The sequence below is a fragment of the Protopterus annectens genome, chromosome 11.part0, assembly GCF_019279795.1.
Source record: "Protopterus annectens isolate FY-2018-M chromosome 11.part0, PAN1.0, whole genome shotgun sequence".
Taxonomy (NCBI): Eukaryota; Metazoa; Chordata; order Ceratodontiformes; family Protopteridae; genus Protopterus; species Protopterus annectens.
Window position 1 is genome coordinate 801366740 of NC_056745.1, and position 24288 is coordinate 801391027.

General features: G+C 38.4%; 1 protein-coding gene across 3 annotated transcripts in view; it reads right to left on the reverse strand.

Moving 5' to 3' along the window:
• Window positions 1-24288, reverse strand: part of DGKI (diacylglycerol kinase iota) — a 5490864-nt gene that overhangs the window by 4312239 nt on the left and 1154337 nt on the right. For all 3 annotated transcript variants that reach the window (XM_044088223.1, XM_044088222.1, XM_044088221.1), the window contains one exon: window positions 10487-10547. In XM_044088223.1, coding sequence (XP_043944158.1) covers window positions 10487-10547 — 61 coding nt within the window. The remainder of the gene's footprint in view (window positions 1-10486; window positions 10548-24288) is intronic.

Sequence of the window (24288 nt, forward strand, 5' to 3'; positions counted from 1 at the left end):
ACTTTTTACAATGTAGATTCATACTGGAATTATTTCACCTCTATTAATGGGGACCCACCAACTCAACAAGATAAACAATATATATTGGAATCTGCTTATAGAACTACATCTTCCATTGTCTGGAGACTTTATACATGGAAATTTTTACATAGATCTTTTATACACCTTTGATGATGAATAAAATTAATAATAAAGATAATCTATGTAAGAGATGTAATGTAGAAATTAATGCTGACTGGGCTCATATGTTTTATGACTGTATGAAGTTGAAAGAATACTGGAAGTCAATTAATGAATTTTGCAGGCTCTTTTTACAGATAATTTCATTATTTCTAAGTCTCTTATATTATTCAACACACCTGTACCTCAATGTGTTAAGCTTCCCTTGTTATGGTCTATCCTAGCAGTGGCTAGGAAAATAATAACTAGAAATTGGATTTCAGATAGACCTCCTTCATTCAATGAATTTAAAAATGTTATGAATATAATGTGTCATATGGAAATAAGCACAATTAGAATGAGAACAACTAGAAAAACATCACATTTTATTGTATGGGATAATTTACAAAATTTGTTAAAAAAACTCTAATTTCAATAGCACAGTATTTTAGTTTAATTAATTGATCTGATTGTAGTGGATGTCTTTGTAAATACTTTAGTTGTTTTGTTGAATATTATAATAATACCTATTTTTAATTATTTGTATAAAATTGTTATGATATTTCTCTTATATGTTAAAACAAAAAACTTGTTTTGAAAAAAAAAAAAAAAAAAAAAAAAAGTGCAGTTCAGTGAAATAAGTGTAAAAAATAACTTATCCTGCTCTTGATAAATACAAGCACAACAAATTTTATTTTCTTAAAGTAACATTACATTTCTTTTTCATTAGAAAATAAAAGGAAAAAAGAAAGACTATCTATATATATGTACCTATATATATATATATATATATATATATATATATATATATATATATATATATATATATATATATATATATACATATATATATATATATATATATATTATATATATATATATATATATATATATATATATATATATATATATATACCTTTTAATTATATATTCACTCTGTCTCTCACATTCTTTCTCTCTCTCTCTCTCTCTCTGTCTCCCACTCACACACACACACACACACACACACACACACACACACACACACACACACACACACACACACACACACACACACACACACCAAGGGGTTTGTCTAGGTCTTTCTTGCCAAGCTTGAGCCTTTTAATATCTTAAACCTCTCTTAATGGAGACCATGGGATGTATGCAATGATCCTTTAATGATATAGCAGGAGTTCAGCTACATGGTTTTTGAATTCTTATGGCTTTTTGCTTTTTAAGTCTTTAAGTCTTTCAGGCTAACAAAGCCAGACTACATTAGCTGTAGATATGCCACATTTCACACTTTTTTTGACCTTGTCAGTATAGCATAAGTGTAGTTTTTGGCTATACTTTGGAAACACAGAGCTAAAAACCAAGCTTGATGGCCATAAACATTATGATGCTGGCAAAATATACCAAATAATGTCTAAACTGAAGGGTAAAAAGTTCATCCAGACAAACCATTCAGCAAAATCTGTAAGAAAGGCTAAGCTAAGGAGATTAAAGTGAAAACTCTAGCTTACTCTTTTAGACTGTATTTGTTAAGGTCTTGAGTTCAAACTTTGTCTTTCTTGATAGCAGTTGCAACCACACTGTTAACTTATTCTGTAGGCTCATCTTTTCTTGGAATAATGTAGGCACTGTGCATGATGTACGTTATCATTAACATAAATTCTGATGAAAGACCGATAATGTATTTTGGTCTTCAGACAATGTAGACACTCAAACAAATCCGAATATTTTAAATTTAGTGCACTTTATAATGTGCTTTTGAATCTGCAAAGATAATGATAAAGCATATTTTTCTGTTTCTTTTTCTGTACTCTTTTTCTCTGAAGAAGCCATAATTCTCAGTTTAATCAATTCAGATAATTCTCTATTTAATATTGTTTTTTGTACTATTTTTGACTTAGCACTGCACTCACTCGTGTACTAAATGTTAGCATTATTTTGGACTTAGCACTGCACTCACTCGTGTACTAAATGTTAGCATTATTTTGGACTTAGCACTGCACTCACTCGTGTACTAAATGTTAGCATTATTTTGGACTTGGCACTGCACTCACTTGTGTACTAAATGTTCGCATTATTTTCGACTTAGCACTGCACTCACTAGTGTACTAAATGTTAGCATTATTTAGGACTTGGCACTGCACTCACTCATGTACTAAATGTTAGCATTGTTTTGGACTTAACACTGCATTCACTCGTGTACTAAATGTTAGCTTCAATATTCCATCTGCCTCTGAAAAGATACAAATAGTACCATTATCTACGAACATGCAAATGTCATTTTGCAGACTCTTTCTGTACAGTTTGCTTGGCTCAGTTTCCAACCACACAGTTTGTATTCTCTAACTCATACCTTTTTACTGACACAAGAGTTACTATTTAGAAATGTTTTCTATATACCTTATTTTTACAGACACAGTTAAGATGGAGGTGACCCACAAAGTTTAGTTTATTCTACAGTGAGACAACACTATCCATGCAGAATTATTTATCTTGCAATGTATAGCTGGACATCTAATGAAGACTTTGACTTCTGTTATGTTTTGCTCTAATATAAAGCATAAAAATAACATATTCAGAGATTTTTTGACAATATTTCTGTGTCATTCCTATTTTCAGACTTTTATCATACTTCATTGTTTCATGATTTGCTTCTCACTTTTCCTTCCACAGTAAATACTTAATTCATGCTCTGTTTTTGTGAGTCACTTCCGTTTAAGCACAGTCTAGCATAATGGTCAACAGACTGTATACTCCAGAACCTTGAAATAGTCACTTACATTGCTTCGGTGCACTCATATTGCTATAATGTGTGTGCTGAGTATGGTGTTTTGCTCATTTTTTACCAGATATCATATCAAACCATGATTTAAACTGACAAATGTTTTCACTAAACTTAAAGCTTAATTTGTACTATTTTTAAAACTTTTTGACTTTGTTTTCTCCTGTTTTTTTGTTATGTTCTGTACACTTTTATGCCATCAGCTAGAGATACTGAGCATTACATTCAAGATTTCACACGCAACGTTTTCACACGAAGTGTTAGATCTGAATCTTTCAAATGCCAACCTTTTATGTGGTCATTATTTAATCCATACACAATTGTTCATAGGTTCATAGGTTCATAGGTTGGTACTAGGCTATCAGCCCTATGGCCTATGCAAGCCTAGCCATAACAATTCCCTGGATATTTCTTAACACAATATTTACTTCTCTGGGCCTCTGTCTAGCAGGGTGACTGACATGATCCCTAGGGTGAATTTCCTATTTACCATCCAGTCATCAAGGTTCCTTTCGAAGAGGGCCAATGAGGCACTCTGCTTGACATGTTTGGGCAGTCTATTCCAGAGTATGGGGAGTCTCTGGGTCAGGAGCCTATCCCTCCTGCATGTTTTGTTCATTGTGATGACAAGGTTTAGATCCCTGGAGCATGTGGCTCTGAGGGATTGGGATTTCTTTAAGTGGAGCATGTCCAACAGCTCAGGATTTGACATGGCCTTGAATGTTAAGCAGAGATCACCTCTGAGTAGACGATATGCCACAGAGTATAGCTGGAGATTTTCTAGACGGTCAGCATATGGCATCTGCTTTAGGCCTGTGATTCTTTTAGTGAGGCATTTCTGTGGCCTTTCCAGCTGTTGTAGATGTCTTGTGAGGTACATACCAAATGGGGCATTATACTCTATAATGGGTCTAATGAGGGATGAGTACAGTGGGACAATGACCTCCTTTTTTCTGGATGAAAAGCCCTTAGTGATGAGGTGTGCCACATAGAAGGATTTCCTGACTGTTGTGGCGATGTGGTTATTGAAAGTGAGACCACTGTCCACCTGTGTCCCTAAGTCTCTCATCACACTTTTGATGTTTAGCGTCCTGCCACCTGTGTGGTAATTCATGGGTATATGTTTTTTTCCAAAGGGGATAACTATACATTTCTTGGCATTAAGCTTGAGCCCATGGATCTGGCACCAGGCATCTGTTTCTGTAAGGCCTTTTTGTAGAATGTCCACATCATTTGGGGATTCAATAATGGCTCCCAGTTTGCAGTCATCTGCAAACTTTGTTAGCCAGAGTCCCTTAGTGTTGGCCTGGACTTCAGAGAAGTAGATGCCAAACAAGAGTGGTCCCAGGACTGAACCCTGAGGTACTCCACTTGTCACTTGTCTGGAGCTGGATTTGGAGTCAGCTACTTTTACAGTCTGGGTTCTGTCAGTAAGCCAGTTGGCAACCCATCGAGTGACGTAGGGATTTATGACCAGCTTAGTAAGTTAATCTATGATTCTAGTGTGGGGGATGGTGTCGAAGGACTTGACGAGGTCCAGATAGGCTGTGTGGACCACCTTACCCTCGTCCACAGCTCTGTAGACTGATTTGAAGACATCAATCAGATTTAGGAGACAAGATCGGCCCTTCACAAACCCAAACTGAGTGGGGTCCAGTGTTTAAAGGTTGCCAATGTCTTTGTTTATAAGTTCCATGATAATGCATTCCATGCCCTTACAGATCAGGCTTGTCAGACTGATGGGACGGTAGTTCCCGGGATCCAAGGTGGATCCTCCCTTGTGGAGCAGGATAACTGTAGCTGTGCGACACTCAGTGGGCATGAAGCCTGAGGTGAGGCTATGATTAAACATGACACTTAGGTGAGGTGCCAGGTCATTTTGTAGTTCATGTAGTACACAGCCTGGGATGTCATCTGGTCTCATGGATGCTGTATTCTTAGCTTTGGAGAGTGCAGTTTCTACCTGTGTGGCTGTGATTATCGGAATTTGGCAATCTTTGGTATTAAGATGGGCCCTTTAGGGGGTGAGAGGGGGGGTGAAGTTGGCACTAAATCGATCTGCCAGGATAATGGCAATATCCATGGGATCAGTATATTTAATGCCATTCTGTTGTAGCTCAGAGCAGATCTGAGTATTGCCATTTAGATTCTTGACATAACTATAGAATGCCTTGTGGTTGTCTTTGGAATATTTGGCAATTTTATTTTCGTAACTAGCTTTTGAAGATTTTATGAGGGATCTCAGCTTCTTACTGAGGCTGATGAGTTTTTTGCATCCTGGGATTTTCCTCTTTTCTGCAACAGTTTCTTCCTTCTGTTGTATAGTTTGTTTATAGCAGGGGACCATCAGATTGGCTTTCTTTTTTGGAGAAGAGCATCTTGGTTCTATTTGGGATGGCATGATTCATGCACGAGTGGATGTGCTCACATAATGCCTTAGTGTAGGATTCTGCAGTCGATCTTCCAGATCCCGTCTGCGTGGGTGTTATGAAGTTTGTCACTTCTGACTTCAGTAGCATGAAGTTGGCTTTGGAGAAGTTTTTTAAGGAGGTTTCCTTACTGGGGGGTGGGATGTGGATGTCAAAGGTGATTTGCTTATGGTCAGACCTGACCAATGAGGGGGTGACCACTGGTGTGGAGCATCTATCTCCCATGTTGGTAATAACCAGGTCTAGGATATTGGCTCATATGGTGGTACAATGGATTAGTAGATCCAGGGCGTTGGAATTTATGAATTCCAAGAACCGTTGGGAAAAGGAGTTGGTACCCAAGTAGTTTTCCCAATTAATGGCAGGGTAGTTGAAATCACCCAGTATTAGGGTGTTTGGTTGTATCTTAATATTTTCCAGTATGTTTAGAAAGGTGTAATGAGAATCTTGGGGCATGGTGGGGATCTAATTTCAGATGCATTGTGTTGGCACAGATATCAATGTTCTCCATGTTTAGGTGCCTCGAGAGAGTGCATTTTGAGGTTTAGACTAGCCAATTGTTGAAGTCAATCATTTTGTCCTTATACTGTGGTATCATTGCAGGATGCTACTCAGGGCTAGTGTCATACCTGCCTGGGTCACATGATCCAAGAGCTCTTCCATGTCTCTTTTCATTCACTCCAGCATGGACAATAACAGAGGATCCTGGCACCTGACAGGCAGCTGACTGTAATTTTCTCCTTGTTCAGCCTGGTGAGTGGGACATCAGTGTACCTGACTATAGAGTCACCTATGACTAAAGTGTTTGGTACATTGTCTTGCCTTAGGGGCTGTTGTTGGCGAACTATGTGTCACTTTGGTTGTGACTGGTGTTTGTTGGCAGATTAATGTTAGGTTTAGTGCTGCTATGTGTGGATGTTGATGGTGTGGGTTTTGAAGGGCTATGAGTTGCTTGAGGTGTAATGCAGGTGTTAACCTTTTCCTCTTGACTGAGTTTGGCTATGTAAGTGCATCTCTCACAGGTTGTAGTGTTGGGTGGTAGGAGGAGAGGATTGTCTGTGTACATGAGGCAGTTGCCACACTGCTCCAGTATGCCCAGATTCACCAGGTGGACAGGAGAAATCACTGGTAAAGTTAAGAGCTGTTTTCTCTTACTTTTGCAAGGTACTCTGCAATTATAGGCTGTTTAGTACCTATGATTAATTTCTCCTTATTGACAAGGAGAGCTGAGTTCTTGAATCAGTTTCAGGCTTCCTAGTGCTTTCTTGTAAAGTTTAAGAGCTGTTTGCAATTATAGGCTGTTTAGTGCCTATAATTAATTTCTCCTTATTGACAAGGAGAGCTGAGTGCTTGAATCAGTTTCAGGCTTCCTAGTGCTTTCCAGCAGGTTCTAGAGCAAGTGCTAATCACAGGGGTTCAGATTTTAGTGCTACTACTGAGAAACCAGGTAGTTCTAAGGGAAAATTTGAAGAGCAGACTAACGATGTGAAAAATGTGCAAACACACGCATTTTTTAAGCCAGAAAGTTGAAAGGGATAGAGATCAGCCCAAAAAGGCTAATAAAATTACAATTTCAGAGCTGGAAACCACTCCTCTAGCATTAGATAGGCTCACCAGTCCCACTGGTACCACAGCAAGGTCTGGATAGCTCTGAGCACAGAAAATAAAGTCCTGAGACAAGCAAAGCCTGGGATATGGACTGGCTAGAAAAGGTGGGAAACGAGCAAACAAGATAGTATTTCTTTTTGTTGAAATAGGCTAAATAATGCAATAATACAGTAAATAAACACAGAAAAGGCTAACACACTTGAGTGTGTAGTCCTAAACAGTAAATGCAATTAAAACTCTACAAAATTAGCAATTTAAAACTTTTTAAATGAAGCAGGGCAAGGCAAGGTGTCTCTAATTTCTTAATCACACATCTCTAAATTCAAGATATGATGACCTGCATCTCATATTACTTGCATATATATATATATATATATATATATATATATATATATATATATATATATTTCCATCCTGCTTCTCACTTTTTGATAAAAAAATAAATGTTGGAAAAACAGAAGATTATTCTTTGGCTCATAATTGGAATTTAGCTTTCTGTGTTACCAAACTGCCTTTTACTAGTTCTCCTATGAACTGATAGCAGTCTTTCAACTTCTCCCATTAGGAGTCGCTACAGCAGGTCAACGGTCTGCAGATTGATTGGCAGTGGAGTTTTTACAGTGTCAAGATGCCAGCCCAGTGCCCAACCTTCACACACACACACACACACACACACAAAACTATCTACTGCATGTCTTTAAAACTCATTTGACCACAGGGAGGACATGCAGACTCCACACAGAAGGCTCTCCAGTCAAGAATCAAACCAAAGAACCTCTTCCTGGGAGGTGACAATGCTAACCACTGCACCATCACAGCCAGTAGTCTCTTATGAACTGATAATGATCCAAAACACCAAAAATAGTGTCCAAAACATAGAAGAGTGAAACAACCGATGCGGGGTGCAAGCCACCTACAACCCATGAAGTTATATATCCCAACTTCATATTTGCACCAACTTGGAGAAGGGATAAATCTTCCAAAAGACTTAAATAACTGCTGGCTTGCACTTACAAATCACACCAGCATTGATGTCCTATGGTGAACTACATTCAATGTTCTGCCTCTTCATGTTTTTCCTGCCGACAACTGATGCTCAAGGAATTTCACTTTGGTCAACTGTAGAGGAGTCCCTTTTACCTCCCCACTTACAGCAAAAATATTAAATGCTTTAGTGGCTTCCACACCAGTGCATGAATAAGAATTACACCCTTGACATTCTCTAGTTTGTTACATAGGATACCTTGACGAACAGTTACACATGAAATTGCCATCATCTCAAAGCAAAAATTGAAGATAATAATTCCAGAAACTGAAGTTTGATAAGAAAATATGCCTTTCTGTCTTTTTGCAAGCTAACTGAAAGAAATTTTGTGAGGCACATAGTGTGAAAGATGGTTTACCATCAAAATTTTAAAGGCAAAATATTTTTTAAGCAAAAGACTGAACTACAATGTCAAAAACAAAAACAACATCTAGCCAAAATGTCGATCTCCAGAAACACAATGATAAATATTCAACATAGCAGACTTCTGGTTTCGAAAGTCCGTATGTCCTTTTACGTTTCAGCAGGGGGGCAAGCCCCCCTGCACCCACCCTTGTGGTGGGCTGCGTCCCCCCACAACCTCTGTAAATCATATATACCAACTCTGAGATTGCACTACAGTGAGGAAAAGGGTAAATTCCCCGATCTTCACTGTACCATGATCTCCAGTCACAATGTCAAACACATAATAATGAATCAAGCTTTACTTTTGTTATTATGATTTCATATTATTTCAGTTCAGCATTGCAAAACTTTGAAAACATACCTTCAGCCACATGATATTCAGGAAGGAGCCTTCAAAATTTTCATGGCAAACTGTGCAGGACTTATTCAACAAATTAATGTTTTAAAATGCTTAACAGTAAACCCAAAAGACATTCATGCAACAGTAGTAGAAAAAATTAAATCTGCATCTGCTGTCTGTATGGGTAAAATAGGCTAATCATTTATTTAAGTTTCCTCAGTTATAATGCCACTTTCTTTTATTCTGATTCTGTAAACCATTTTGATATCATGCTACGCCTTCCAGACTGAAGTCCTGAATTTACTGAACGAGATTTTAATGAGATAGACACCAGTGTAAACATAAGGCCTTAGTAATGATGGGACATGACATGGATATGTTATTAGCTCACAAGTATATTCACAAGTACCCATGCCCTACAGGTCACATGACTTACATCTGAAGTTTACTTTTTCAAGCTGCATTGCAATAGTTTGACTGTAAGACTGGAAGTTGTGTTGTTACTGTATATGCACTTTCAGGGTGTTTCTTCTTCTTTTTGCAAGGTTCTGTGACCATGGAGCTAGTATACTTAAGTAAAAGCATGTGAAGCCATAACAAGGCAAAGGGGGGAGATATTACTGCCCATGAAAAGTTTTGTATTTTTGCTGCGCACTTTGACTATATTTAAGTTGTGTGTGACAACTAAATCAATAAATAAAAAGATAAGTTTATGTGGGGTTGGAGGTCAATCAGTCATACCATAAACATCCTTAAGTTTTCCAAGTGGTTCAAAGGATATGACAACATTTGCAGTTATTCTGACTTTCATCTGAACAGGAAATCTATCATGCGTAAGCAAATTTTCAATCATGTTAACATGCATTTTTTTTGTTTTCATCATTGTTTGCCACTTTGTTGTTTCTATTTTACATTGGGAAACAACTACAAGATATTCAGATGAGTAGGGAAAAGGCTTATGCAAATGAAAATAGTCGGTTTGTTCACTACATTAAATTTTCCAAGTGCTGCATTGGTAATTGTTTTGTACATTGCGGTATCATAAATTGTAAGGATGTGCTTCCATATTCCTTATTTGTACATCTTCAAAATGTATTTATTTATTTATTTATTCACACCTGATTAGATTTATATTCTGAGTTATTATCTATGGTAGGCAGGGAAAAACATTCCTGCTCACCCATTGTTAATGGATGAGAAAGTTTTAATAAGAAAGATTCACAAGCTGATATCTCCTAAATATGGAAGTCTAGTATTTCAGGTGTGGCAATGTGAGAAATGCATATCTGATGTGCACCCAGATTGTGGGTTGATTTTAAAAACAGCCCTGAGTTATTCTTTTTTATACTCTATTCTAATTCAGAACTTCGAACTCGAAGAATACATGAACACAGCTTGAGTTCCATGGGTAGGAGAATGCAGTTACTGTGAGCTGCTTCTTTTAACTTTAAAATAAAATAGTATTTATTTATTTTATTTTAAATAAAAAACACACAAAAAGAATACTCATAGAAAAGTGTTCGGGGGGGGCACTGTCATGAGCTGCCCCTGAACAGCTAACAAGCATATACACCACTACCAGTCACACAGCTATATAGTACCATTTCTAACATGTAATAGACTCACCCTGATTAATATTTCTCTGTGTTTTTGTATCTATATATGTAGGTGGTACAGATTTATAAAATTAACAACATTAAGGAAGAAAAACAATATTATCTTACCGTTCCATCTCCACCACAAGCAAGTATTCTCAGATTTGGCACTTTTCTATAAAGTTCTAACCTAGTATAACAAAAAACAAAAGAACATATCAGATCTATATTAATTATTCGCAGCTCCATGTTAAACATTTGTTAGTTCATGGTTAAGTTGGATTAACGTTATGCCATTATACACAGTGAATAATAAATTCACAGCATATAAACATCTGGTGTATCTTTCCTTCCTACCGACTTAGCAGTTGTAATCCTACACCTGGATTATTGCTGTTACATCATTATTATGCATGCACAAGAATATATCAAAAATGTATTCTTATACTAACCAAACAATATGCTGTTTTCAAACGAAATATACCATCATGAGTCTCGGGCCACATCATTAGTAATAAAATTGTACTTATTTTAAGTATGTTTTATGAGAGGATGTTTGCCCATAACCCCATTACATCTAGTATTCTAGAAGACAATGACTGCTGTCATTTCTGCCTCAGGCACTTTATGGTGCACAGCCCATAACACCTCCACAGACTCTTGACAGGATAATTGAAAGCATATGCCTTGGACTTGAACATCCTTCTTCATTGCAATTAATGTGGTAGTAGTTTGTTAATGCATCACTTGCAAATATTTGTATCCAATATGCCTTGTGATCCCCACCCCCCTTTAGGCAGGCCAGAGAGTATTGGTAGGACCTTTGCCATCTACCTGGGGACTTCTATACAATGAGGTCTGCCAAACCATCCCCACCAAAGAGTGACAAAATTCACACTCCTACCAGTCCTCAAACTACCCACTTTCACCAGTCCTCCTTTTCTTGAGCCTTTTCTTAACGCTGATTAGCTTTTAACAGCCACAACATAATTCCACTCCAGGACATTTGCTTACCTTTATTGAATTGGGTGTGCAGAGTTAGTGGGTTTGAGAAGACCCAGACTGATTGTCTCCCACATAAACAGAAAATACCACAAGCCTCTAAGACCCCTATAGTTCAGTATTGTGAGAAACTTAACCATTTTTGATAAATCAATATTTAATGATACACTTAAACAATGTGACTGGGAACCACTCAAATATCTGCCTTCAGCTAATGCTATCACTTCCATAACTTCTTCTTGACCATACTAAACCAACCACTGAGACATAAAAGAGTGAAAATAAATTCTGCCAATGGATAACCAGTCATCAATTCATGAGAGACAGAGAAAACAACTGGAAACAATTGCACAAAACTTGAAACTAATCCTATGTAGATATATATTGGTGCCTCAGAAACCAAGCAAAGGCAGAAGTTCATTATGATAAATGCACTTTTTTTCTACAAGCCAGACAACACATATAAAAAAAAAATTGGTAAAATTTAAACAACCTCCTAATACTAGGCAGAAAACCTACCCCAAATCCTTTCCCATCTGAAACCAGCAGAGGCATTGCAAACAAATTAAAAAAAAATACTTTATTTCCAGTAATCTTCATAACTCAAACAATAACCTATACCCACCCCACAAAACTCCCTCAAACCATAGCCCCCACCCCAACTCAACCTAATAAACATCCAGACAAATGCCATCAAAGAATACATTAAAAACTGAAACCCACAATACTAGCTCCTGACAACCTGCCATCCACTATTTTCTACCCTGTATCGATCCTAATTAATAGATCCAGAAAACTACATTCCAGCCATTTAGAAAGTTTCCTTCATTATCCCATTACACAGAGGAGGCACATCCACTGACCTGTCATCTTTTCTCTCCTCTCCTCTCCTCTCCTCTCTGAAGTACTTGAAAAATGCATATAGCAGCAGCTCCTACCCTATCTACTTGATATCCAGTTGCTTTCTCATACCCAGTATGGCTTTCAACCCCACCACAGCATGAAAACTGCCCTACTGCATTTGCTAGATACCATTAACAAAAATAACTCTGGTACTTTTGTCTCCACCATTTCCTGGATTTGTCAAAAGCATTCAGTGCAGTCTCACAACAACTACTCCTCCAAAGACTAAATCTTATATACCTCACAACTCCCTCAACTAGCTGGTTCACCAGCTACCTAAATGATCACACCCAGTCTGTAACTTGGAATGACTCACACTCCACAGTCCTTCCAATCACTACAGTAGTCTACCAAGGCCCCATACTTGGGCCAGCACTTTCCAACATCTTCATTAATGACATGCACAATGAATCCAAAGTTGTCACTATAATGCAATATGCTTACATCTCAGCTGTAGTTTGCACAGCCCCAAATCTTCTCACCTTAGAAACTGCCACATAGGAAGCTTCCACCTATATAGAAAACTTGCTAAATAAATCTCAACCATTCTTAAACACCAACAAAACCAAACTAATTCCATTCTTTCCCAAAAACATAAATCAGACTACCACTGACCTTAATATTAATTATTCAGACAACACAAAAATTGGCAATGTCGCCAACATAAAATTACTAGCAGTTGTCATTGATAAATTATAATTTAATCTGCACATTGACATTGCTGTCAAAAAGAAACACTATAAACTAGTCTCTCTTTACAGAGCAAAGCATAATAAAAAAATATTTGCCACCTCCCATCTCCTTTATACTGTCCTATATGCATCAACAATATTCACAAATCACAACTCTTCCACCAAACACAAACTAGAAAGCACCTACAACAAAATTAATAAATTCACCTGCAGCCTGTCGAACCAATTCCATCATTGCATGGTGTTCAATTGCCCTTAGTTGGCATGAACTTCCTCAATATATTACCCTCTCTCAGCTACTCACAGCAAACAAAATTAAAAATACTTCACCATCCACTTAAAACACTCACATTGTCAAATCTCATCCAATGGCATGTACCAAATAAAAACCAAAGATCCTTAGAACTTAAACTATTATTATTATGATGACTTGCTATTCTTTGCCATCATCTCCAAAGCATAAAACAAACTTCCAAATGCATCAGGCTTTTAAATAACCTGTAATGATTTAAATCCACCCTAAAATATCAATGACAATTTATAAACTATGCAACTGTACCACACCTACATTTTGAAGTATGCATTGCTATCGCTGTCCACAATGAATACTATGCAAGTGTATTAATATAGTATTTTTGATTTTACTCACAATATCTTGAAAACATGTATTTCCTAAATCTGATATGATTTGTAAATAATGTTTGTTGAATGCTTTGAAAATACTTTGCAAATAATTATTGTTGACTGCTTTTCTTTTGAATTACCAAAAAATTATTTCTATCCTTGTTTTAGAACTTTTCTCCCTGGACCTCCACTGAAAATGGGCATTTCAGTTATCAGATGGACTTTCTCAGTAAACCAAAGCTAAACTGTAAATAAATAAATACATCTGATGTATGACTAGATGCCCTGCACCAACAGAACAACCATGCATTTAGATATTATATTGCATGCACAATGGCTGAGCTGCATTTCTAAACTCTATATTATTTAGAATTCTTGGGATAGTACATTTGATCAAAGCATGATTTTGTTTGCTTGCTTAATAGCTAGAAGCACTGATCCAATACACCCTTTTAAAAAAAAAGTTTCACTTCTGGTGGTATATGATGTTTAAAAATGTTAGCCTTTCTATGATATAAAACATATATACTAAAAGGTTATATCTGATTGAAGAAACATGCTCATGATGCAATTTTTCATTTTATTGAACTTATCAAAATATCATAAGCTCAACATAGCAGAACAGGTACATCTGTACAACCTATTACTGAAATCTGAAGGCTAGAATAATGAAATCACTGTTTGCTTGTAATAATTACTCTTTCAATCTGTAGCCCTTTCTCTTTATTTTTTCTCTCAGCAAATATGAGCACACGTTTGTGAAAGTGTGTGTTGCATGCGTGTGTGTGTGTGTGTGTGTGTGTGTGTGTGTGTGTGTGTGTGTGTGTGTGTGTGTGTGTGTGTGTGTGTGTGTGTGTGTGTGTGTGTGTGTGTGTGTGTGTGTGTGTGTGTGTGTGTGTGTGTGTGTGTGTGTGTGTGTGTGTGTGTGTGTGTGTGTGTGTGTGTGCTTTCGTCCATCTAGCTCCACTTCCTTCTAATGCAATAGTTACAGAATTTGTCATACATTTTAAATGAATGCAGCACTTTTCAAACTAAGGGCAAAAAGAAAGGAGAAGTACCTGAAGGCTACCACCTTGATATGAGTACTTTCAGTTTAATAAGAAGATTTTTTTTCACTCTTTAATAGAATTAAATAACTCACAAATCTCATAAACCAGACTTGAAGGTACAGTGAGTGAAGACAAACAAACAAACTTCCTCCTACCCTTGTGACCTTCCACAGTAAATATTAATTAAACTTTCCAAAATTAAAACCATACTAGCCTTCTTCATCTCATCTTCTGTCTTACCTTCCAATAACCCAAGCTACATTTGCATACTGAGCACTCACTTGTTCACTAACCTTCAGGACTCCATCTTCCCCAAAATCTCAGGGCACTATAAGCCCAAAAAGAACAACTAACTCACCTTTGAACTTATCTCCTTCCTTAGGCTTAGGGGCAATGCTTAGACTGCCTGGAAAAAATAACCCCTCTACTACTATAAACTATACCCAGCTCAGAACCTTGCTAAACATGGAATCAGGTGACACAAAAGGCACGTTATGAAATCTCATCAAATTTCACTTCGCAAATCTCCCTAATAATTCTGTGCTGAAGTCAACCATCTAATTGGTTGTTGTAATCTCTCTGACATTCATTCCATCTCCTCTCATCTTACAGCCACTGAATTCAGACACCACTTTGGTACACTACCCATCCTGTTTTAAAAAACACCCACTATCCACCTTCTATCTCATCACCTCCCCCTCATAATCTTCCTTTCCACTTCAAGGCAATTAAAGCTAAGGTCATTATAATGCTCTTTGAAGTACTAAAATTTGACACTCCAGCTGAACCAGATAATCTTCCCCTTGTTTTATATTCCATTTCAGGGACTTCCTAGTCACCCATCTAGTACACATCTATAAGCTCTGCCTTCCCCAAAATCATAATTGCTAACATCTGGAAAACTGTGATTGTTAAATCCCTCTGAAAAAAATCCAATTTCTCACCTCCATCCTAGGCCCCAACTCAGAGGACCCCCCCCCATCTTAAAGACTCCTCTACTTACTCCTCTTTCCTGAAACAGCTTAAACAGCATCTAAAATGCAAAACAGAATATAAATGCTTTTCCACTGGTCACATCAACTAATTTATCACTCCCCATACCACTTCCTCCCTCTCTTATATTATATTCTTATCACTACAGTATATTCTATTGAAAATACGAAAAACAAGTGAGAGAACAACTTCACCCAAAATTAAAACCATAAAACAACCAAAAATTGTGAAACAGAGATGCTCAGACTTATCAAAGTCGACCAACTTTAATTAACGCTACTCAATATCACACATTTTTGTCCACATGTAGATTTCATCAGACAATATATTATCTTCTTATCTCTACAGTATATTATATTGAAATCTTTATCTCAGTGTAAACATTGTGTATAGCTAACCTCTGTGTGCTTTCTCCTTTTGCCTTTCTATCTATAGAAAATATACTATGTATCAGTGTGCTCTCTCCTCTTCACGTTAACACTCTTCCTCTGTCTCCTCTTCTAACTCTAATTATCCTTCTCCATGGCCTGCAAATATTTTGAAATTGTATCATGTATGTTATCATCACATACAATACTACTTGTCTATGTAATAATCCTTGTTAATTAACTTGACAAATGTTATTTTTACGAGCAGGCTGAGACTGGAATGATTCCAGATGGATCAGTGATCTATCCAGGTTCCCAAACTGAATAAATGAAAGAATGAATGAACAAACAAACACATAAATAAAGAGACATTTTTGTTACACTGTAGAAAGCAACAAAAATAAATGCCTCTTTCAAATGTGGCTAAAAAGTGAAACAAACTCTAGGTAAAATATACAGCCAATTATTATTTAACCATTTATTAACTTTGCAAATAAAATAATATGCATGCTATATTTAAAGAATAAGATTTATTGGAATGGATGATATCAGTAAAATGCTGCATGCTTACCACCCAAAGAGATTTGTTATTATACAATTTATTTATAAAAAGATATTTAAAATATTTTCTTAAACAAATTAAATAGAGATTTTTTTCTCACTTTTGGTTCCTGGTTGCAGAGCAAGCAGTCCATAGTCACTAAAAGTGCATGTCTGCAACCTCATTAAATGCATGCTCTCTGTCTGTGCTGCACATCATGTTTTGCAATGATTGCCATCTAAGGCATGAGATGTTTTAGGTAATTTTTATTGTTCTGGCACATGGATTCACAGGATTCTTATGAATTTCAATGCAATTGAGAAACACAACATGGTTATTTATACCTAGTCAGTACCCCCCCATTAATTCCCCCTTTCTCTTGGATATCTAGGGCAGACAAACCTGGGAAGAATTTGAGGTTAACCATCCAATTATCCTCTCTCTTAATGAATTTACCTATCTCATTTTATTATCTACCAGTGGCATTTTGGTCTCTGATTTTGGTATTTATGACAAAATTTGATTTTGGACATATAAGAAATCTAGGATAAGTGGGTTTCTAATGACATGGAAAGCAAAACAATGATTTATCCTCAAGATACTGAATTAGGGAGACAGTACTTCCAGCCTCTTTTGGTAGCTCACAGTCTTTAGACTAATTATATTCTTAGGAAACACATAGATCCTGCTAGTTTTTGGTGAGGTACATCCAAAAAGGAAAGTTGTATCAATGCTGAACATAAGGGGATGATGATCTCTTTATAATGGGATGATGTGCCCTAGGAAATTAGTTTTGTTAAGGAGAAGAATTTTTCAACTACTTTTGTCATGCAATGACTGAAAGAGAAGGAAGTATCAACTCATTACAGACGAGTGCGCCTCAAGATGTTTCTGCAGTTACCTCCTACTGCGCCTCTAGGCATCAAATATTAAGTTAAATGTACATACCCAAAAGAGCTGTACTGGAGGACCGCCATGTTTCTAAGTTTCCTGACTACATTTTCATTTTCAAGTGTGGTGTTGTCTACTAAATGTGATATTATTGCACTTTTTTGCATTTAATTCAAGCCTGTTTTCAATAAACCAGCTATTTACAAGGGCAACCTCTTGCTGAAGTGCTTGGTATTGGGAGTGGGGTGGGGGGCTTTGATAATAGCTACCAGTTTGCAGCCATTTACAAACTTAATTAGTATGATGTCTTTACTTGCAGTCTGGAAATATAAAAAGTAATTGCTGAAAAGGAAGAATCAGAAAACTTAGCCCTGGAGGACACCATTTCTAATTTCTGAAAAAGGCACCTACCATTTGCACTGTGTGGGGACTGTCTTTTAGCCAGTTTACTACCCGTCTTACTACATGGGTATCTATTTTTAAAGTGTTACACTTACTTCTCAGTACCAAAATATAGTATTATATCACATGCATTAGCCATATCAATAAATTATGTGTGAAGAGCATGACATCTGTCAATATCCATTGTGAATGACATCTGTCAGTCTCCAGTGTAACACTCTCAAATTTATCCAGATTCATCTAACAGGATCTTCCCTTGACAAAACCTAACTACTGAGGGTATCCTGTAACAGGCTATAAACTCGTAGCTTGTCCTTTGTAGTCTAATCTGCAGTTCTAGGAGTCCATTTTGTGATAATCGGTGAAGCTACCATGAGGTTATATATAGTCCTTAACAAATATGGAGATGATGCCACAGTTGCTATGACTTGAAAGCAAGGTAGGCATAAAACAAAGGTATAAAGGGAGTGCTCTCTTTACACTTAAAACAGATCTCAGTAATTATGAAATATGGATATGTCCAAATGTAAGAGAACCTTGAAACTGGGCAATTTGTTGTTGAGATGTATAGCAATGGGAAGAGCCACCTTAATGGGATCCAGTTTTGTGTTAGATAAGTTTGTTCAACTGGAATGTCCATTAGCTAAACTTTGCCTTATTAAAGCTCTAGGAAGACAAGAAAGCTTTAGTCAGTATGTGGAAGCCTTGGAGTGAGTAGTGTAGGCCATCCTTTGCCACACAAGATGGACAGTTTGGCATCTTGTCCCATGCTGACACATAGTGGAACCCCTTTAATGACACCAACTATTTAACCAATTGTTGATGTCAATTATCATTTCTTTTTACCTAAGTACAAATCCTGGAAAAGGAAGGATTCCACTCAAGATCAGTGTCTTGGCTGCACATCACATGCATGGAAAGTTTGATACGTCTCTCTCAGCATGTCTGTCAGGACTTTGCATCCTGGGTTATTCACCCCCATGTGGATCACTACTATGTCATAGCCAAATTTGTCAGATAAAAGGGCCTTTAGAGTTACTTATCATTAACACATTATCATCAGTAAACTAGCTTGGATTAATGGATTTGTACTGATTTGGCTTTTGTTCATTATTTGATGTAATTGTGCAAGAAGGAGATGTATATCCATGTTCCCAAGCACCCTGGAGAATATTAGGGACCAACCTAACACTCTCATACTGGGTGACTTCAACTACCCCTCCATTAACTGGAAAACTATTCATGTACCAATACACTTGCCCAATGTTTCCTGGAATTCATTAATTCCAATGCCCTGGACCAGCTTGTTCTTACCCCCACTAGAGGTAGCAACATGCTTGACCTGGTCATTACTAACATGAGCAACCTTTCCTCTACACCAATAGTCAACTCCATCCTGGTTAGATCTGACCACAAACTAATCACCTTAGAAATTCACATCCCTCCCACACCCCCGCCCCCAGCAAAGGTAACCACCTTAAAAAACTTCTCCAAAGCCAACTTTGGGCTCCTAAAAACAGAGGTAGCTAACTTCAAGGCACCCATGCAAATGGAGAATAGTTGCATGACTGCAGAATCATACACCAATACACTGTATGAACCCGTACACAAATGCATGGATCTCGCCATTGAAAATAGAACCAAGATGTTCTCCTCCAAAAAAAGGAAGCCAATCTAGTGTTCCCCTGTCATAAAAAAACTCTATAACACAAGAAGGAAACTGAATGAGAAATAATGTGAAGTCCCAAGACTGGAAAAACTCCCTTATCAGCTTCAACAAAACTTTGAGATCCCTCATCAAATCCTTTAAAGCTAGCTATGAAAACAGAATTGCAGGAGATAGTAAAGACAACCACAAGGCCTTCTATAGTTATGTAAAGAATCTCCATGGCAATACCCAGATTTGCTCTGAAGTACTGCATAATGGTACCTCCTATACTGAGCCAACAGTTATTGCCAATTTACTGGCTGATAGAGTCAGTGCCAACTTTACCCCTCTTGCCCCCCCCCCCAAAGGACCAATCACAATACCAGTAGATTGCCAGGCACCCAGTATTACTGCTGCACAGGTTAAAACAGCACTGTCCAAGGCCAAGAATACAGATTCTATGGGACCTGACAATATCCCTGGCTGTGTTCTACATGAACTACAGAGTGAACTGGCACCTCATCTCTCTGCCCTGTTCAATCACAGCCTCACCTCAGCCTTCATCATTACCAAATGGTGCACTGCTACAGTCATCCCTCTCCACAAAGGAGGAGCGACTACAGGCCCTGGGAACTATCGCCCCATTAGCCTGATGAGCTGGATATGCAAAGCTATGGAATGCATCATCATGGACCTAATAAACAAGGATATAGGGAATCTCCAAATTCTGGGACCCACAGAGTTTGGTTTTTTGAAAGGTAGATCATGCCTGCTCAACTTGGTCAACTTCTTTGAGTCAGTCACCAGAGCTGTGGATGAAGGCAAGGTGGTTCAGACAGCCTACCTTAATCTGGCCAAGGACTTTGATACCATTCTCCACTCAGGAATCATAGAAAAACTCACCAATCTAGGCATCAACCCCTATATCACTAGGTGGGTTGAAAACTGCCTCACAGATAAAACCCACAGTGTGAAAGTAGCTGCCTCCAAGCCAGACTGATGACTAGTAACAACTGGTGTCCCACAGGGTTTGGTCCTGGGTCCTCTCCTGTTTGGTATCTACTTCTATGAAGTCCAGCCCAACACAAAGGGACTCTGGCTGACAAAGTTCACAGATGATTGCAAGTTGGGAGCTATTATTAACTCTTCAAGTGATGTTGACATCCTACAGAAAGGCCTCACTGAGACCAACAACTGGTGTCAGAATCATGGCTTTAGACTCAATGTCAGAACATGTGTCATCATTTCCTTTGGGAAAAACATGGCTCCCATGAATTACCACAGTGATGGTAGGCCACTGAACACAGAAGGCATTATAAGAGATCTGGGAACACAGGTTGACAGCAACCTCTCTTTTGACTACTACATTGCCACTGTGGTCAGAAAGTCCTTCTATGTGCTACATCTCGTTACTAAGGGTTTTGCATCCAGGAAGAAAGAGGTCATTGTCTCCCTCTACTCTTCCCTCATTAGGCCAATCATTGAGTGCAATGCCCCATTTGGCATGTACCTCACTAGACATCTGCAACAACTGGAGAGGCCCTCAAAAGTACCTCACAAAGAGGATCCTAGGTCTTAAACACTTGTCCTATATGGACAGACTCAAAAAACTCCAACTATTCTCTGGCTCATATCACCTACTTAGAAGTGATCTCTGCTTGACTTACAAAGCCATGTCTGACCCAGCTCTGTTAGAAATGCTACTTCTAAAGAAATCCCAGTCCCTGCACACTAAACACGCCAGAGACCTCAACATCATTTCCACAATCAACAGAACATGCTGGAGGGAGAGGTTCATAACCCAGAAACTACCCATGCTAATGAAATAGACTTTCCATACATGTCAAACAAAGCACCTCACTGGCCCTCTTCAAGAGAAATCTTGATGAGTGGATGGGAAATAGAAAATTCACCCCGGGGATCACTCCAGTGGCTCTACTCGACAAAGGCACTGGGAACTAAGGCTGGGTGGCACGATGCCAGGGTACTCCTATGGGCTAGGAAGGTAAAGGCACCAGGGCCATTAGCCTAGTACACACCTATGAACCTATGGATGAGTAATATTGTTACTGAAAACTATCCCGGGATTCAGTAAACATTGGGAGGACCGTACCTGCACAAGCACAGCCGTAGCAGTAGTGCACCTTGCATATTCATGAAGGCATGCTACTGTTATGGCTATGTGGACACTAAGCACAGGGGACATGTCTAAGCCATGCACGCACATCTAAGATGCCCCCTGCAAGTATTTCAGTGTCCGTGGACACTGAAATAGATAAGGGAGCAAAAAGCAATGCAGGGTGTGTATGACAGGTTCAGTCACATACCCCCTGCATTGTAAAAGTGTCATATGGCATAGCCATCAACTGTACAGGTTTCCGTAGAATGCCCAGATGCCTGCCTCACATACTTCTCAGTCTCCTAGAACAAGAAAGATGTACAAAGCCATAAATAATGGGGGGACAAAGGCACAAGAATAGGGATGCTCCTTAAATATTGCACTGACAAACCCAGAAAGCTGACAGAATAAAAGGTTTGCAGTAGCACAGATTTCCTGAAGGGTATGAAGCCTGAAATCCAAATGTCTGTCAGTATGTTCTGACTTAAACCCTGAGTGATTTACCAATGATTTGCTAGAAAACCAAAGTCACACTTTCTAACTTTGTAAGACCTATAATTAAAATCTGTCCCTATGTGTGCCTTTATAGTTTCCCTTACTGTGACTGACAAAGAGTACAGATACATGTAAATAAAGTGGGATTATTCATAGATTCATTTATAGATTCATAGATTATTACTAGGCTAGCTGTCCTCATGGACCAGTTTTTAAGCCTAGCCAATTACTCCCTGTGAGAATCAAACCCTGCACCTTGTGTTTTTAAGGTAAGCACCTTAACCATTATGCTATGAATCTTTTTTTTGTCCATTCTAAGGTATGTTTAAGCGTAGCTGAGCAGGTGTGTGTGTTATATCCTTCTGTTCAGCATTGCTGAAGCATCCCATAGGAGGTAAATAAAATATACAACAGAAATCCTCATGCTGAGATAGTATAGTGGTTAGAGTCTTGGTTTTGCATGCAGGTGCTCATGGTTCAAGTACCAAGTCAGATACTTTCTTTTTACATGGGAAAGCAGTGTTAAAATTATTATTTTAATTTTAAATTATGTAGTAATTGATATTTGTCAACCAGGGTAGTGTAGCTGGTCTAAAATGTAAGCGTGAGTGCATATAACATATGAAATCACCCCTGTATACACAAGTGCCTCATACAGTATAGTCACATCCCATGGTAATGTAATGAAAGCACATAGAGGGATGTCATGTAAAGCAATTCATATACATTTACTAATATGTCAGTAATGATTAATGAAGTCATTATTATGATATTTTTAAAAGAAAATAGAGCAATGGTTAGCAGTGCTCAGCTATGCTTAGTCAGTATAAGCATTGCGTATATGTGAATGCTACACAGCAGTCATCTCAGCTAAATTGATTTGTGCACTGTTAAGCAGTGATCAGCAATTACCCCTTTAAGCACTGTGCAACCCAGCTTACAAGGTGTGCACATTGCTAAGCTGTCCTCAGCATTTTTGAAATGGTCCAGTGATGACAAAGGACTTGAATATGGCCTTATTTAAACCATGCAGGCGGGAATACAGCCATAGCCTGTTTACTTTGATCCATGCAGAAACATGTCTGTGTTGGAGAAAAAGACCACTTTCAGACAGAGTGCTGGGCATCCTGGAGTCCAGGGTCATGGTTGGACTCCTCGTAGAACACAATGATGACAGACTGGTGCAGGGCCGGTACCAGGGCTCAAAGTACAAAGCAGACTCCTGGGACAGTCTGGCATGGCACCTCACCAGTGCCACTGTAATCCCCCAAACTGGTGAGCAGGTATGGCATCATTAGGCCTACCTAAAGCATAGGAAGGGGAAGCTCTTGGCCCAATGGATCCAAGATGCTTGGGACTGGCATGCTCCAGCAGTGTGTAAGTATCCCAGATAGAGCTGTACCAAATTCTAGCCTGAGTATGTGATAGGTTTGCATAATGTTTGCTTCTCACCCCTATAGCTGCAGAAGACAAGGCTATGAACATTGAGGCCCATACTGACAGTCTGACAAGGATGTGCCAACAGGCTGGTGAGTACAGATCTATCTACTTCTTTGAGGCAGTCACCAAAGCTATGGATGAGGGTAAGGTGGTTCACACAGCCTATCTTGACCTTGCCAAGGCTTTTGACACCATCCCCCATTCTGGATGTATAGCTAAACTCACTAAACTAGGTATAAATCCCTACATCACAAGATGGGTTGCCAACTGGCTCACTGACAGAACCCACACTGTAAAAGTTGCAGACTCCAAATCTGACCTCAAAGCAGTGACAAGGGGAGTACCACAAGGTCCCCTCTCCTGTTTGGTATCTACATCCATGAAGTACAGGCTAACACAGAAGGCCTCTGGCTAACAAAGTTCGCAGATGACTGCAAACTAGGAGCCATAGTCAAGTCCCCAAATGATGAGGACATCCTACAGAAAGGCCTCTCTGAGACAGATGCCTGGTGTCAGAGTCATGGCCTCAAGCTCAATGCCAAAAAGTGCAGTGTCATCCCCTTTGGTAAAAACTTTGTACCCATGAACTACCACATAGGCAGCAATCTGCTTAACACTGAATACATGATAAGAGACCTTGGGACCCAAGTGGATAGTAGTCTCTCCTTTGATAGTCACATCGCCACAGTGGTCAGGAAGTCCTTCTATGTGGCACACCTCATCATAAAAGGGTTCTCATCCAGGAAAAAAGAGGTCATTGTTCC